Source organism: Somniosus microcephalus, chromosome 7 (genome assembly GCF_052327205.1).
Source record: "Somniosus microcephalus isolate GS21.2 chromosome 7, FLI_Smic_1.0, whole genome shotgun sequence".
NCBI classification, from domain to species: Eukaryota; Metazoa; Chordata; class Chondrichthyes; order Squaliformes; family Somniosidae; genus Somniosus; species Somniosus microcephalus.
The window spans coordinates 3,066,932-3,082,646 of record NC_140993.1 but is presented as its reverse complement, the minus strand read 5'-3'; the positions used below and the strand labels follow the sequence as shown (position 1 = coordinate 3,082,646).

General features: G+C 48.9%; 1 protein-coding gene across 1 annotated transcript in view; it reads left to right on the top strand.

Moving 5' to 3' along the window:
• sspo (SCO-spondin) overlaps positions 1-15,715 on the top strand; it is a 546,162-nt gene that overhangs the window by 504,849 nt on the left and 25,598 nt on the right. Inside the window, exons 53-54 of the mRNA XM_085993923.1 lie at positions 1,119-1,165; positions 14,332-14,540. Coding sequence (XP_085850049.1) covers positions 1,119-1,165; positions 14,332-14,540 — 256 coding nt within the window. The remainder of the gene's footprint in view (positions 1-1,118; positions 1,166-14,331; positions 14,541-15,715) is intronic.

Sequence of the window (15,715 nt, the reverse complement as noted above, 5' to 3'; positions counted from 1 at the left end):
CACTGTAGAATGATAATGAAGTTTGCTGATACCAAATTAGGGCATGCCAACTGGGGAGGAATGAGATTGCAGGAGGACATTGGTTGGTAAATTGGGCGGGCAGGTCTCTGACGTGCTGGTGTTGGGCAGGTGGGTGGCCGTGTTTTGGGTGGACGGGTGTACGGGCGGATGTTGGGTGCTCGGCTGTCGGACGGGAGCGGGTGTCAGGTGAGGTTCTCTCCCAGCAGGGCAAAGATACGGAGTTCAAGAGCCCAGCGCTGAGAAGGAAGCTCCTGGCCCCTCGCTGTACCAGGTATCGGGAGGCCTGCCACGGAGCTTCAGCACTGGCTGAGGGTATGAAGGCGTTCACCTCCAGCCTGTTTGGTCACCTTGCATTATGTCAACACTCTGCATCTCACCCCAGGGAGCGTGGTCACTGGTCAACCCCCCGCAACGCTGCAGCTGTGATCTTACAGCAGGAGTCAGTGTCACCCCCCACCCCCCCGGCGTTGGTGGCGGATCTGGCAGCTCCCGTACAGTCTCTGGGCTCCAGCCTGGACGGATTGGTGACAGAGTCTTTCCAGCAGTCACTCACCTTCTGCAGTGAGCTCTCCGGCAGATCAGTGGGGCAAAGGGAGTGGGATGTGTTGCCCTCTCTCCCTCCCTGGAGCCAGTGAGTTAGCCGGGCCGGACTGACCGCCCGTAGCCGGGCCGGACTGACCGCCCGTAGCCGGGCCGGACTGACCGCCCGTAGCCGGGCCGGACTGACCGCCCGTAGCCGGGCCGGACTGACCGCCCGTAGCCGGGCCGGACTGACCGCCCGTAGCCGGGCCGGACTGACCGCCCGTAGCCGGGCCGGACTGACTGCCCGTAGCCGGGCCGGACTGACCGACCGTAGCCGGGCCGGACTGACCGCCCGTAGCCGGGCCGGACTGACCGGGAATATTTGTGCAGTTGGAGGGTAAACGCCCAGACGGACTCGATGGTGCGAATGCTGTGTTCCTGTGTTGTAATGGCCGTGTTTCTGGGGTTAGATCTTCCGTTCTAACCTTCAGGCCTGTTCTGATCCAAAGGTTACTCCAGAATTGTAAGATGTTGCAAATTTGTAGAGTTTCACTGTTTGAGAATTTCTTTTGCAGTGTCTGTCAGAGGGGAGTTTTCCACTGTTCAGAATCAGACTGTGAAGGTAAGGAACAGCTCACAGCAAGTCTACACCCCATAGAGACAGGGGCAGGCAGTCAGACCAGTGTTCCCCCGAATGTTGTTGGGTGCACATTCACAGTTTTTTAACATTGGAAAAGCCGGTCCCTCGGCCACGCAGCTTAGCGAGAGCGTTGGTCATAGCGTAAACCCACCTCCCACTCTCAGTAGCCCCACCTCCGAGAATCAGCGAAATTCACAGCCCAGAAGGAGGCCATTCGGCCCATCGTATCTGTGCCAGCTGACGGAGCTCTCCAGCCTAATCCCACCTTTCAGCTCTTGGTCCGTAGCCCTGCAGGTTATTTTTTAAATGTGATGAGGGTTTCTGCCTCTCCCACCCTCCTCAGACAGTGAGTTCCAGACCCCCACCACCCTCTGGGTGAAAAATATGTCTCCTCAAATCCCCTTTAATCCTTCTACCAATTACTTTAAATCTGTGCCCCCTGGTTATTGACCTCTCTACTAGGGAAATCGGTCCTTCCTGTCCACTATATCTAGGCCCCTCATAATTTTATACACCTCAATTAGGTCTCCCCTCGGCCTCCTCTGTTCCAAAGAAAACAGACCCAGCCGATCCAGTCTTTCCTCATAGCTAAGGTTCCCCAGCCCAGGCAACATCCTCGTAAATCTCCTCTGTACCCTCTCTAGTGCAATCACATCCTTCCTGTAATGTGGTGACCAGAACTGCACGCAGTATTCTAGCTGTGGCCTAACTAGTGTTTTATACAGTTCAAGCATAACCCCCCTGCTCTTATATTCTATGCCTCGGCTAATAAAGGCAAGTACCCCGTATGCCTTCTTAACCACCTTATCTACCTGTCCTGCTACCTTCAGGGATCTGTGGACATGCACTCCAAGGTCCCTCTGATCTTCTGCACTACTCGGTGTCCTACCATTTAATGTGTATTCCCTTGCCTTGTTAGCCCTCCCCAAATGCATTACCTCACACTTCTCCAGATTGAATTCCATTTGCCACTGTTCTGCCCACCTGACCAGTCCATTGATATCTTCCTGCAGTCTGGAGCTTTCTTCCTCACTATCAAACACACAGACAATTTTTGTATCATCTGCAAACTTCTTAATCATGCCCTTGATTAATCTGTGCCACTAAGTCCAAAGGTGTGCGGGTTAGGTTGATTGGCCATGATAAAAAATTGGCCCTTAGTGTTAGGGGGGATTAAATACGTGGGGTTACGGGGTTACGGGGATAGGGCTTGGGTGGGATGGTTGTCGGTGTAGGGACCGGCTGCTAGGGTTTGGATGATCAGCCATGATCTCGTTGAATGGCGGAGCAGGCTCGAAGGGCCGAATGGCCTACTCCTGCTCCTATCTTCTATGTTGCTATGTAAGGGACACAATGGACATGATCTTCACCGCACGTCAATTAAAAGAGAAATGCAGGGAACAGCACCAACCGCTGTACATGGCCTTCTTTGATCTCACAAAGGCCTTTGACACTGTCAACCGTGAGGGATTATGGAGTGTCCTCAAATTCGGCTGCCCTCAAAAGTTTGTCACCATCCTCTGCCTGCTTCACGACAACATGCAAGCCGTGATCCTGACCAACGGTTCCACCACAGGCCCAATTCATCTACGGACCGAGGTCAAGCAAGGCTGTGTCATCGCACCAACGCTCTTCTCAATCTTCCTTGCTGCAATGCTCCATCTCACCCTCAGTAAGCTCCCCACTGGAGTGGAGCTAATTTACAGAACAAACGGGAAACTGTTCAACCTCCGTCGCCTCCAGTCCAGATCCAAGGTCGTCCCATCCTCTGTCGTCGAATTACAGTATGTAGACGACGCTTGCGTCTGCGCTCACTCGGAGGTCGAACTCCAAACTATCGTCAACACCTTTACCGAAGCGTACGAGAGCATGGGCCTTACACTAAACATCCGTAAGACAAAGGTCCTCTACCAACCTGCCCCCGCCACACAGTACTGCCCCCTGATTATCAAAATCCACCACAAGGCCTTGGACAACGTGGACCACTTTCCATACCTCGAGAGCCTACTGTCAACAAGGGCAGATGTCGATGACGAAGTCCAACACCGCCTTCAGTGTGCCAGTGCAGCCTTCGGTCGCCTGAGGAAGAGAGTGTTTGAAGACCAGGACCTCAAACCCGGCACCAAACTCATGGTCTACAGGGCAGTAGTGATTCCCTCCTGTATGCTTCAGAGACATGGACCATGTACAGCAGGCACCTCAAGGCACTGGAGAGGTACCACCAAAGCTGCCTCCGCAAGATCCTGCAAATCCATTGGCAGGATAGCCGCACCAACGTCGGTGTTCTCGCTCAGGCCAACATCCCCAGCATCGAAGCTTTGACCACACTCGATCAGCTCCGATGGACGGGTCACATTGTCCGCATGCCCGATACGAGATTCCCAAAACAAGCGCTCTACTCGGAGCTCCAACACGGCAAGAGAGCCCCAGGTGGGCAGAGGAAACGCTTCAAGGACACCCTCAAAGCCTCCTTGAAAAAGTGTAACATCCCCCACCGACACCTGGGAATCCCTGGCCCAAGACCGCACAAAGTGCAGGAGAAGCATCCGGGAAGGCACCGAACATAGAAACATAGAAGATAGGAGCAGGAGTAGGCCATTCGGCCCCTCGAGCATGCTCCACCATTCAACGAGATCATGGCTGATCATCCAAATTCAGTACCCGGTCCCTGCCTTCTCCCCATATCCCTTGATACCTTTAGCCTTAAGAAATATATCCAACTCTTTCTTGAATATATTTAATGAACTGGCCTCCACCGCCCTCTGTGGCAGAGAATTCCACAGGTTCACCACTCTCTGGGTGAAGAAATTCCTCCTCATTTCAGTCCTAAATGTCCTACCCCTTATCCTTAGACTATGACCCCTGGCTCTGGACTCCCCGACCATCAGGAACATTCTTCCAGCATCGAGTCTGTCCAGGCCTGACAGAATTTTATAGGTTTTGATGAGATCCCCTCTCAATCTTCTAAACCCCAGTGAGTATAAGCCCAATCAACACAATCTCTCCTCATACGTCATTCCTGCCATCCCAGGTATCAGCCTGGTGAATCTTTGCTGCACTCCTTCCATGGCAAGAACGTCCTTCCTCAGATAAGGCAACCAAAACTGCACACAATACTCAAGGTGCGGTCTCACCAAGGCCCTGTACAACTGTAGCAAGACATCCTTGTTCTTGTACTCGAACCCTCTTGCTACGAAGGCCAACATACCATTTGCCTTCTTAACCGCCTGCTGCACCTGCATGCTTACCTTCAGCGACTGGTGTACAAAAACACCCAGGTCGCTTTGCACTTCCCCTTCTCCCAATCTATTGCCATTCAAATAATAATCTGCCTTCCTGTTTTTGCCACCAAAGTGGATAACCTCACATTTATCCACATTATAGTGCATCTGCCATGTTTCTGCCCAATCACCTAACCTGTCCAAATCGTACTGGAGTTTCATGACATCCTCCTCACAGCTTACCCTCCCACCCAGCTTTGTGTCCTCGAGTTTCTTCGCCGGGAGCAAGTGGAAGCCAAGCGCAAGCAGCGCACGTCAACCCAAACACCCCACCCACCCGCCCCTTCAACCACCGTCTGCCCCACCTGTGACAGAGACTGTAGGTCCCGCATTGGACTCATCAGTCACCTGAGAACTCATTTTTAATGTGGAAGCAAGTCATCCTCGGTTCCACCTAAGAAGAAGAGTAATGTGGTGACCAGAACTGCACGCAGTATTCTAGCTGTGGCCTAACTAGCGTTTTATACAGTTCAAGCATAACCTCCCTGCTCTTATATTCTGTGCGTCAGCTAATAAAAGAAAGTATCCCGTATGCCTTATTAACCATCTTTTCTACCTGTCCGGCTACCTTCAGGGATCTGTGGACATGCACTCCAAGGTCCCTCTGTTCCTCTGCACTTCAGTATCCGACCATTTATTGTGTATTCCTTTGCCTTGTTAGCCCTCCCCAAATGCATTACCTCACACTTCTCCGGATTAAATTCCATTTGCCACTTTTCTGTTGACCAGTCCATTGATATCTTCCTGCAGTCTACAGCTTTCTTCCTCACTAACAACCACACAGCCAATTTTTGCATCAGCTGCAAACTTCTTAATCATGCCCTTGATTAATCTGTGCCTTTCTAAATAATGATTAAAACTGTCCCTCAGAATTATTTCCAATAATTTGCCCACCACTGACGTTAGGCTGACTGGCCTATAATTGCTCGGTCTATCCCTTTCTCCCTTTTTAAACAATGGTACCACGTTGGCAGTCCTCCAGTCGTCCTGCACCGCATGGGGACGGCATTAAATGGGAAATTAGAGAAGCGTGCAATAAGGGCACAGCTGTTATCATGGGTGACTTTAATCTACATATAGATTGGGCTAACCAAATTAGTAACAATACTGTGGAGGAGGAATTCCTAGAATGTATATGGGATGGTTTCCTGGACCAATATGTTGAGGAACCAACTAGAGAGCAGGCCATCTTAGACTGGGTATTATGTAATGAGAAAGGATTAATTAGCAATCTTGTTGTGCGAGGCCCCTTGGGGAGGAGTGATCATAATATGATAGAATTCTTCGTTAAGATGGAGCGTGAAGTAGTTGACTCTGAGACTAGGGTCCTGAATTTAAATAAAGGAAACTACGATGGTATGAGGTGCGATTTGGCTAGGATTGATTGGGGAATGTACTCAAAGGGTTGACAGTGAATAGGCAATGGCAAACATTCAAAGATCGCATGGATGAACAACAGAATTTGTTCATCCCTGTTTGGCATAAAAATAAAACAAAAAAGGTGAATCAACCGTGGCTAACAAGGGACATTAGGGATGACATTAGATCCAAGGAGAGGACATATGCATTGGCCAGAAAAAGCAGCAAACCTGAGGATTGGGAGCAGTTTAGGATTCAGCAAAGGAGGGCAACGGGATTAATTAAGAGGGGGAAAATTGAATATGAGAGTAAGCTTGCAGGGAACATAAAAACTGACTGTAAAAGCTTCTACAGATATGTGAAGAGAAAAAGATTACGGAAGTCAAGCGTAGGTCCCTTGCAGTCAGAATCAGGGGAATTTATAATGGGGAACAAAGAAATGGCTGACCAATTAAATACATACTTTAGTTCTGTCTTCACAAGGGAGGACACAAATAACCTCCCAGAAATGTCGGGGAACATAGGGTCCAATGAGAGGGAGGAACTGAAAGAAATCAGTATTTGTAGGGAAATGGTGTTAGGAAAATTGACGGGATTGAAGGCCGATAAATCCCCAGGGCCTGATAATCTACATCCTAGGGTACTTAAGGAAGTGGCCCTAGAAATAGTTGATGCATTGCTGGTCATCTTCCAAAATTCTATAGACTCTGGAACAGTTCCCATGGATTGGAGGGTAGCTAATGTTACCCCACTATTCAAAAAAGGTGGTAGAGAGAAAACGGGGAATTACAGACCGGTAAGCCTGACATCGGTAGTGGGGAAAATGCTAGAGTCCATTATAAAAGATGTAATAGCAGAGCACTTGGAAAACAGTGACAGGATCGGACAAAGTCAACATGGATTTACAAAAGGTAAATCATGCTTGACTAATCTACTGGAATTTTTTGAGGATCTAACTGGTAGAATAGATAAGGGAGAACCAGTGGATGTGGTGTATTTGGACTTTCAGAAGGCTTTCGATAAGGTCCCGCATAAGAGATTAGCGTGTAAAGTTAAGGCACATGGGATTGGGGGTAAGGCACTGACTTGGATAGAGAACTGGTTGGCAGACAGGAAGCAAAGAGTTGGAATAAATGGGTATTTTTCCGAGTGGCAGGCAGTGACTAGTGGGATACCGCAGGGATCGGTGCTAGGACCCCAGCTATTCACAATATATATTAATGATCTAGATGAGGGAATTGGATGTAATATCTCCAAGTTTGCAGATGACACAAAACTGGGTGGGCGTGTGTGCTGTGAGGAGGATGCAGAGAAACTCCAGTATGATTTGGACAGGTTGGGTGATTGGGCAGATGCATGGCAAATGCAGTATAATGTTGATAAATGCGAGGTTATCCAATTTGGTGGCAAAAACAGGAAGACAGATTATTATCTGAACGGCAATAGATTGGGAAAAGGGGAAGTGCAACGAGACCTGGGTGTCCTTGTGCACCAGTCACTGAAGCTAAGCATGCAGGTGCAGCAGGCGGTTAAGAAGGCAAATGGTATGTTGGCCTTCATAGCGAGAGGATTCGAGTGCAGGAGCAAGGATGTCTTGCTGCAGTTGTACAGGGCCTTGGTGAGACCACACCTTGAGTATTGTGTGCAGTTTTGGTTGCCTTATCTGAGGAAGGATGTTCTTACCATGGAGGGAGTGCAGTGAAGATTCACCTGACTGATACCTGGGATGGCAGGAATGACTTATGAAGAGAGATTGGGTCTATTAGGCTTATATTCGCTGGAGTTTAGAAGAATGAGAGGGGATCTCATTGAAACTTATAAAATTCTAACAGGACTAGACAGACTAGATGCAGGAAGGATGTTCCCGATGGCCGGGGAGTCCAGTACCAGGGGTCACAGTCTAAAGATAAGGGGTAAGCCATTTAGGACAGAGATGAGGAGGAATTTCTTCACCCAGAGAGTGGTGAACCTGTGGAATTCTCTACCACAGAGGGCAGTTGATGCCAATTCATTAAATATATTCAAGAAGGAGTTAGATATATTTCTTAAGGCTAAAGGGATCAAGGGGTATGGGGAGAAGGCAGGGACAGGGTACTAAGTTTGGATGATCAGCCATGATCTTGTTGAATGGCAGAGCAGGCTCGAGGGGCCGAATGGCCTACTCCTGCTCCTATCTTCTATGTTTCTTTACCTGTCGCCAGAGATGATTGGAAAATGATGGTCAGAGCCTCTGATATTTCCCCCCTTACTTGTCTCAACAGTCTGGGATACATTTCATCTGGGCCTGGCGATTTGTCCACTTTCAAAGATGCCTAAAGCCCTTAATACTTCCTCTCTCTCTCTCTATGTCTATCCCATCTAATATTTCACACTCATCCTCCTTAACTACAATGTCTGCATCGTCCCTCTCTTCTGTGAAGACAGACGCAAAGTATTCATTCAGAACCAATCCCACGTCTTCCGCCTCCACACACAGGTTACCTTTATGGTCTCTAATAGGCCCGACTCTTTCTTTACTTCTCCTCATGCTTTTTATGCATTTATAAAGCATCTTTGGGTTTTCCTTGATTTTACTTGCCAATATTTTTCCATGCCCTCTCTTTGCTTTCCTAATTTCTTTTTTAATTTCACCCCTACATTTTCTATAGTCCTCTAGGGTTTCTGCAGTATTGAGCTCTCAGTATCTGACATCTCGGTTTCTGGAGAGGGTACAGAGGCGATTTACGAGGATGTTGCCAGGACTGGGGAATTTTAGCTATGAGGAAAGACTGGATCGGCTGGGGTTGTTTTTTTTTGGTGCAGAGGAGGCTGAGGGGAGACCTAATTGAGGTGTATAAAATTATGAGGGACCTAGATAGAGTGGATAGGAAGGACCTATTTCCCTCAGCAGAGGGGTCAATAACCAGGGGGCACAGATTTAAAGTAATTGGTCGGAGGTTTAGAGGAGATGTGAGCAGAAATTTCTTCACCCAGAGGGTGGTGGGAGTCTGGATCTCACTGCCTGAAAGGGTGGTAGAGGCAGGAACCCTCATCACATTTAAAAAGTACTTGGATATGCACTTGAAGTGCCGTAACCTACAGGGCTACGGACCAAGAGTTGGACAGTGGGATTAGGGTGGAGAGCTTTTTGTCGGCCAGCATAGACACGATGGGCCGAATGGCCTCCTTCTGTGCTGTAAATTTCTATGATAAGCTTCCTTTTTTGCCTTATCCTACCCTGTATGTCCCTTGACATCAAGGGGCTCGAGGTTTGTTAGTCCCACCCCTTTTTCTTTGTGGGAACATACTTGCTCTGAACTCTCACTATCTCCTCCTTGAATGCCTCCCACTGCTCTGACACTGATTTACCTTCAAGTAGTTGTTTCCAGTCCACTTTTGCTAAATCACATCTCAGCTTAGTAAAATTGGCCTTTCCCCAATTGAGAACTTTTACTCCTGGTCTATCTCTGTCCTTTTCCATAACTACGCTAAATCTAACTGAATTATGATCACTTCCACCAAAATGCTCTCCCACTGATACCTCTTCCACCTGCCCAGCTTCATTCCCTAAAACTGTAAGTCCAGAACCGCCCCCTCTCTTGTTGGGCTTGCTATGTACTGGCTAAAAAAGTTCTCCTGAATGCATTTTAAGAATTCTGTGCCCTCTATACCTTTCACACTGATTCTATCCCGGTTAATGTTAGAATCATAGGGGGAGAAATTGGGTGAGTAGCGCCACCTGTTAGCGCCTAAAGAGGCAGTCAGTGGCTGTAGCGCCACTGGCTGCGCCTCCGGCGATATTCAGTAGGGGCGCTAATGGTGGCGTTAGGCAGTTGCGCCGCTCGCTACCCGCGCCTGGTTCACGGGGCCTTACTGTGCCGGCAGCGGCGCTAGTTAAGGTGGAGGTGCGGGGCGGCCGCCTGCCAGCACCTCCATCCCCGGCCTCCTAACCCCCCCCCGGCGGCATTGCCGGCTGTTTCCCGAGAGCCCGGCACTTCTCCTTGGTGCCGGGCTCATTTGCCGGCACTCGCGAGCGGGGATCGCGCTGTTGCAGGCACCTCCCCCTTAACAGTGGGAGGAAGGCCTGCAGTACCGCAGCGTGCCGTGCCACAGCGGGTGGCACTGCGGCACGTTGCGCTGCGATAATCAGTTTCAGCGCCCTAAGAGGGACGCGGAGCGCCTCGAGCCTCGCCCCGTCTCCCTCGAGGGGCACAGAAACTGAATTTCTGGCGGTCGGTATCACACCGATCGCTGCGCTAAATCCTGCGCTCAGCCGACTTTTGTGCCACTTTGGCGCCACAACCCAATTTCTAGGCCATAGAGTCATAGAAAAATTATGACACAGAAGGAGGCCATTTGGCCCATCGTGTCTGTGGCGGTTGGAAAAGAGCTATCCAGCCTAATCCCACGTTCCAGCTCTTGGTCCATAGCCCTGTCGGTTACGGCACTTCAGGTGCATAGCCAAGTACTTTTTAAATGCGATGAGTGTTTCTGCCTCTCCCACCCTTTCAGGCAGTGAGTTCCTGACCCCCACCACCCTCTGGGTGAAAATTTATTTCCTCATCTCCCCCCTAAACCTCCTACCAACTACTTTAAATCTCTGCCCCCTGGTTCTTGACCCCTCTGCTAAGGGAAATAGGTCCTTCCTATCCCCTCATAATGTTATATTGTCCCTCAGAATTGATTCTGATACTCCTCTAGGCTTTCTGCAGTATTGAGCTCACGAGATATCTAATATAGGCTTCCCTTTTTTGCCTTATCTTACCCTGTAAGCACCTTGTCATCCAGGTGGCTCTAAATGTGGCAGTTCTACCCTTTTTCTTTGTGGGAACATGTTCACCCTGAACTCCATATATCTCCCACTGTTCTGACACTGATTTACTTTCAAGTAACTCCAGTCCACTTTTGCTAATCACTTCTCAACCTAGTAAAACAGCCCTTCCCCAAATTTAGAACCTTTACTCCTGTTTTTTCTTCGTCCTTTTCCATAATTATGATAAAACTAACTGAATTATGGTCACTACCACAAAAATGCTCTCCCACTGATGCCCCTTCCACCTGCCCCACTTCAATCCCTAAAACAAAATCCAGAACCACACCTCCCGCCCCCCCCCCTTGTTGGGTTTGCTACATATTGGCTAAAAAAGTTCTCCAGAATGCAATTCAGGAATTCTGTGCCCTCTATACCCTTTACTCTGGTAGTATCCCAGTTAATATTGGGGTAATTGGAATCCCCCACTATTACTGTCCTATTGTTTTTGCACTTGACAGAAACTTGCCTCAAATTTGCTCTTCTATTTCCCTCTGACTGTTTGGGGGTCTATAGTACGCTCCTAACAGTGTGATTGCCCCTTTTTTGTTCTTTAGTTAAGAACATAATAACATAAGAAATAGGAGCAGGAGTCGGCCATTCGGCCCTTCGAGCCTGCTCCGCCATTCAATGAGATCATGGCTGATCTTCTGCCTCAACTCCATTCACTGGCCCTATCGCCATATCCCTTGATGCCCTTTACTAGTCAGAAATCTATCGACTTCTGTTTTGAATATACCCAATGACTGAGCCTCCACAGCCCTCTGGGGTAGTGAATTCCAAAGATTCACCACCCTCTGGGTGAAGAAATTTCTTCTCATCTCAGTCCTGAATGGCCTACCCTTTATCCTGAGGCTGTGGCCCCTGGTTCTAGACTCCCCAGCCAAGGGAAATATTTTCCTAGCATCCACCCTATCAAGCCCTGTAATAATTTTGTATGCTTCAATGTGATCCCCTCTCATTCTTCTGAATTCAAGAGAATACAGGCCTAGTTTACTCAATCTCTTCTCACACGACAGTCCCGCCATCCCAGGAATCAATCTCGTGAACCTTCATTGCACTCCCTCTATGGCAAGTATATCCTTCCTTAGGTAAGGAGACCAAAATTGTACACAGTACTCCAGGTGTGGTCTCACCAAGGCCCTATATAATTGGAGTAAGACTTCTTTACTCCTGTACTCAAATCCTCTTGTAATGAAGGCCAGCATACCGTTTGCCTTCCTAATGGCTTTTGCTGCACCTGCATATTCACTTTCAGTGACTCATGTACAAGGACACCCAGGTCCCTTTGAGCATCTGCATTCCCCAATCTTTCACCATTTAGGAAATACTCTGCCTTTCTGTTTTTTCTACCAAAGTGGATAACTTCACATTTATCCATATTATTATATTCCATCTGCCATGTTCTCGCCCACTCACTGAGCCTGTTGAGATCCCCTTGAAGCCTCTTCACATCCTTTTCACAACTGGCACTGCCACCTAGCTTTGTATCATCAGCAAATTTGGAAATGTTACATTTAGTCCCCTCATCCAAATCATTGATATAGATTGTGAATAGCTGAGGCCCAAGCACCGATCCTTGCGGTACCCCACTAGTCACAGCCTGCCATCCTGAAAATGACCCGTTTATCCCTACTCTTTGTTTTCTGTCTGTTAACCAATTCTCAATCCATGCTAGTATATTACTTCAACCCATATGGACTCATTTGATGATCCTTCTAAATATCACTTCTCCTCACAGCTGTAATTGTTTCTTTAATCAATACTGCGACCCCCATCCTTTTTTAACCCCCTCTCTCTCTCGTCTGAAAACCCTGTAACCAGGAATGTTGAGCTGCCATTCCTGCCCTTCTTTCAGCCATGTCTCAGTAATGCCTATAATATCATACTCCCACGAGCCTATCTGTGCCATTAGCTCATCTGCCTTATTCGCTAGACTCCTTGCATTGAAGTATATACCATTTAGCACTGCCAAACTCCCTTGGTGTCTATTTTCTAGCCTTTGTTTCATCTGCTTTCCAAACTCACTTACGAATTTTCTGCCCTCCATTTCCAGCTTTGCTTCTCTCCCTTCTGAACCCACTCTCAGGTTCCCATCTCCCTGCAATGCTAGTTTAAATCCTCCCCAACAGCACTCGCAAACCCCACCGCCCCCCGTGAGGATATTGGTCCCGGCTCTGTTGAGGTGCAATCCATCCGGCTTGTACAGGTCCCACCTCCCCCAGAACCAGTCCCAATGTCCCAGGAATCTAAAGCCCTCCCTCCTGCACCATCTCTCCAGCCACACATTCATCTGTTCTATCCTCCTATTCCTGTACTCACTAGCTCGTGGCACCGGGAGTAATCCGGAGATTACTACCTTTGAGGTCCTGCTTTTTAATCTCTCTCCTAGCTCCCTAAAATCTGCCTGCAGGACCTCATCCCTTTTTCTACCGATGTCGTCGGTACCAATATGGACAACGACCTCTGGCTGTTCACCCTCCCCCCTCAGAGTGTCCTGCAGCCACTCAGTGACATCCTTGACCCTGGCACCAGGGAGGCAACATACCATCCTGGAGTCATGTCTGCAGCCGCAGAAACGCCTGTCTGCTCCCCTAACTATCGAATCCCCTATGACTAATGCTCTCCCACTCTTCCTCCTTCCCCCCCCCCCCCCCTCCTGTGCATCTCAGCCACCTGTGGTGCCGTGGACTTGGCTGTGGCTGCACTCCCCAGGGTACCATCACCCCCACCAGTAGTCAGAGCTGAAAACCGGTTAGCGAGTGAGATGCACCCAGGGGATTCCTGCCCTACCTGCCTGGTCCTCCTCTTCTCTTCTGTCTGCAGGTCACCCATTCCCTCTCTGCCTGCACACTCTTAAGCTGCGGGGTGACCACCTCCTGAAACGTGCTGTCCACGAAGTTCTCAGCCTCACGGATGCACTGCAGTTGGGGGAGTTGAAATCCTCGACTATTACTGCCCTATTGTTTTTGCACTTCTCAGAAATTTGCCGACATATTTGCTCTTCTATCTCGCTGACTACTTGGGGGTCTATAGTACTCTCCCAGCAGTGTGATTGCCCATTTTTTGTCCTTCAGTTTAACCCATATGCCCTCATTTGATGATCCATTTAACATATCATCCCTCCTCACCGCTGTAATTGCGACTTCCCCTCCTTTATTATCCCTTCTCTATCTCGTCTGAAAACCCTGTAACCAGGAATGTTGAGCTGCCATCCCTGTCCTCCTTTCAGCGATGTTTCGGTAATAGCTATAATATCACACTCCCTCATGTCTATTTGTGCCCTCAGCTCATCTGCTTATTCCCTAGACTCCTTGCATTGAAGTGTATACCATTTAGCACTGCTAAACCCCTTTGTTGTCTATTTTTGAGCCTTTGTTTCCTCTACCTTCCAAACTCACTCACTAATTTTCTGCCTTCCATTTCCAGCTTTGCTTCCCTCCCTTCTGAATCTACTCTCAGGTTCCCATCCCCCTGCCAGGCTAGTTTAAACCCTCATCTCCCACCCTCAGTGACCTCCCACCCTCAGTGACTCTGTCCCGCGGCTGGGAGGAGTATTCATTCCCGGTCTAATTAGTTTTTCCTGAAGTTGTGGAATTAGCTTTTGGATTTCACTGCAAAGTTTGAGACTAACCTGTGTCACCGGATTGGGAAGTGGAAACTCGGATGGGATTGATGTCCGTGGTGTCTGATACTAACGTCGGATGTGTGCTCCTCAGAGTGCCCTGAGGGCGAGACTTGGAGTGGATGGACAGCAGACTCTCAGCCCTGCGAGCGATCTTGCCGAGATGTTTATGCAGTGGTGGCGACGAGTTGCAGCTCGGTCGGGAAAGGCTGTGTGTGCGAGACCGGAAGATACAGAAACAGCTCAGGCCAGTGTGTGACTGCAGCCTACTGCGAGTGTATCGTCAGTGACAGCATCTACCCAGTGAGTGGCCACGGGACTGCCCCTGTCCATCACACAGCAATGGTCCAATCCAACCCCACACACTCCCACCAGAGACCAGCAGCCCCTGTCCATCACACAGCAATGGTCCAATCTAACCCCACACACTCCCACCAGAGACCAGCAGCCCCTGCCCATCACACAGCAATGGTCCAATCCAACCCCACACACTCCCACCAGAGACCAGCAGCCCCTGTCCATCACAATTCCGGGGTACAGAATCTTCAGGCGAGACAGAGGGGGGGGTATAAGAGGAGGGGGTGTAGCAATATTAATTAAGGAGTCAATTACTGCAGTAAGGAGGGATGACATATTAGCAGGTTCCTCTAATGAGGCCATATGGGTGGAGCTTAAAAACAAGAAGGGGGCAAGCACTTTGCTGGGAGTGTACTATAGGCCTCCAAACAGTCAGGGGGAGATAGAGGAACAGATATGTAGGCAAATCTCAGAGAAATGTGCAAATAATAGGGTAATAATAATGGGGGATTTCAACTTCCCCAATATTAACTGGGATAGTCAGAGTGTGAAAGGCACAGAGGGTGTAGAATTCGTAAAGTGCATCCAGGAGAGCTTTTTGAGCCAGCATGTAGAAGGTCCTACAAGAGAGGGGGCGGTACTGGACCTAATTCTAGGGAATGTGGCTGGCCAAGCGGAAGAAGTGCTAGTAGGTGAGCACTTTGGTGACAGTGACCATAATATGGTGAGATTTAAGGTGGTCATGGAAAAGGACAGGGATGGGCCGGAAATAAAGGTTCTAAATTGGGGGAAGGCCGATTTTAATAGGATAAGGCAGGATCTGGCCAAAATGGACTGGGATCAGCTACTGGTAGAAAAATCCGCATCGGAGCAATGGGAGGCTTTCAGAAGGGAGATTGAGATCATACAATGGCAACATGTTCCCGTAAAGGTCAAGGGTGGTTCCAAAAACCACAGGGAACCGTGGATGTCAGGGGATATACGAGAATGGATTAGAAAAAAAAGGAGGGCTTTTGGCAGATACAAAAGGCTAAAGACGGAGGAAGCCCTAGAGGAGTACAAAAAGTGCAGGGGGATACTTAAAAAAGAAATTAGGAGATCAAGGAGGGGCCATGAAATAACACTGGCGAGCAAAATAAAGGAAAATCCTAAGATGTTTTATAAGTATATTAAGGGTAAGA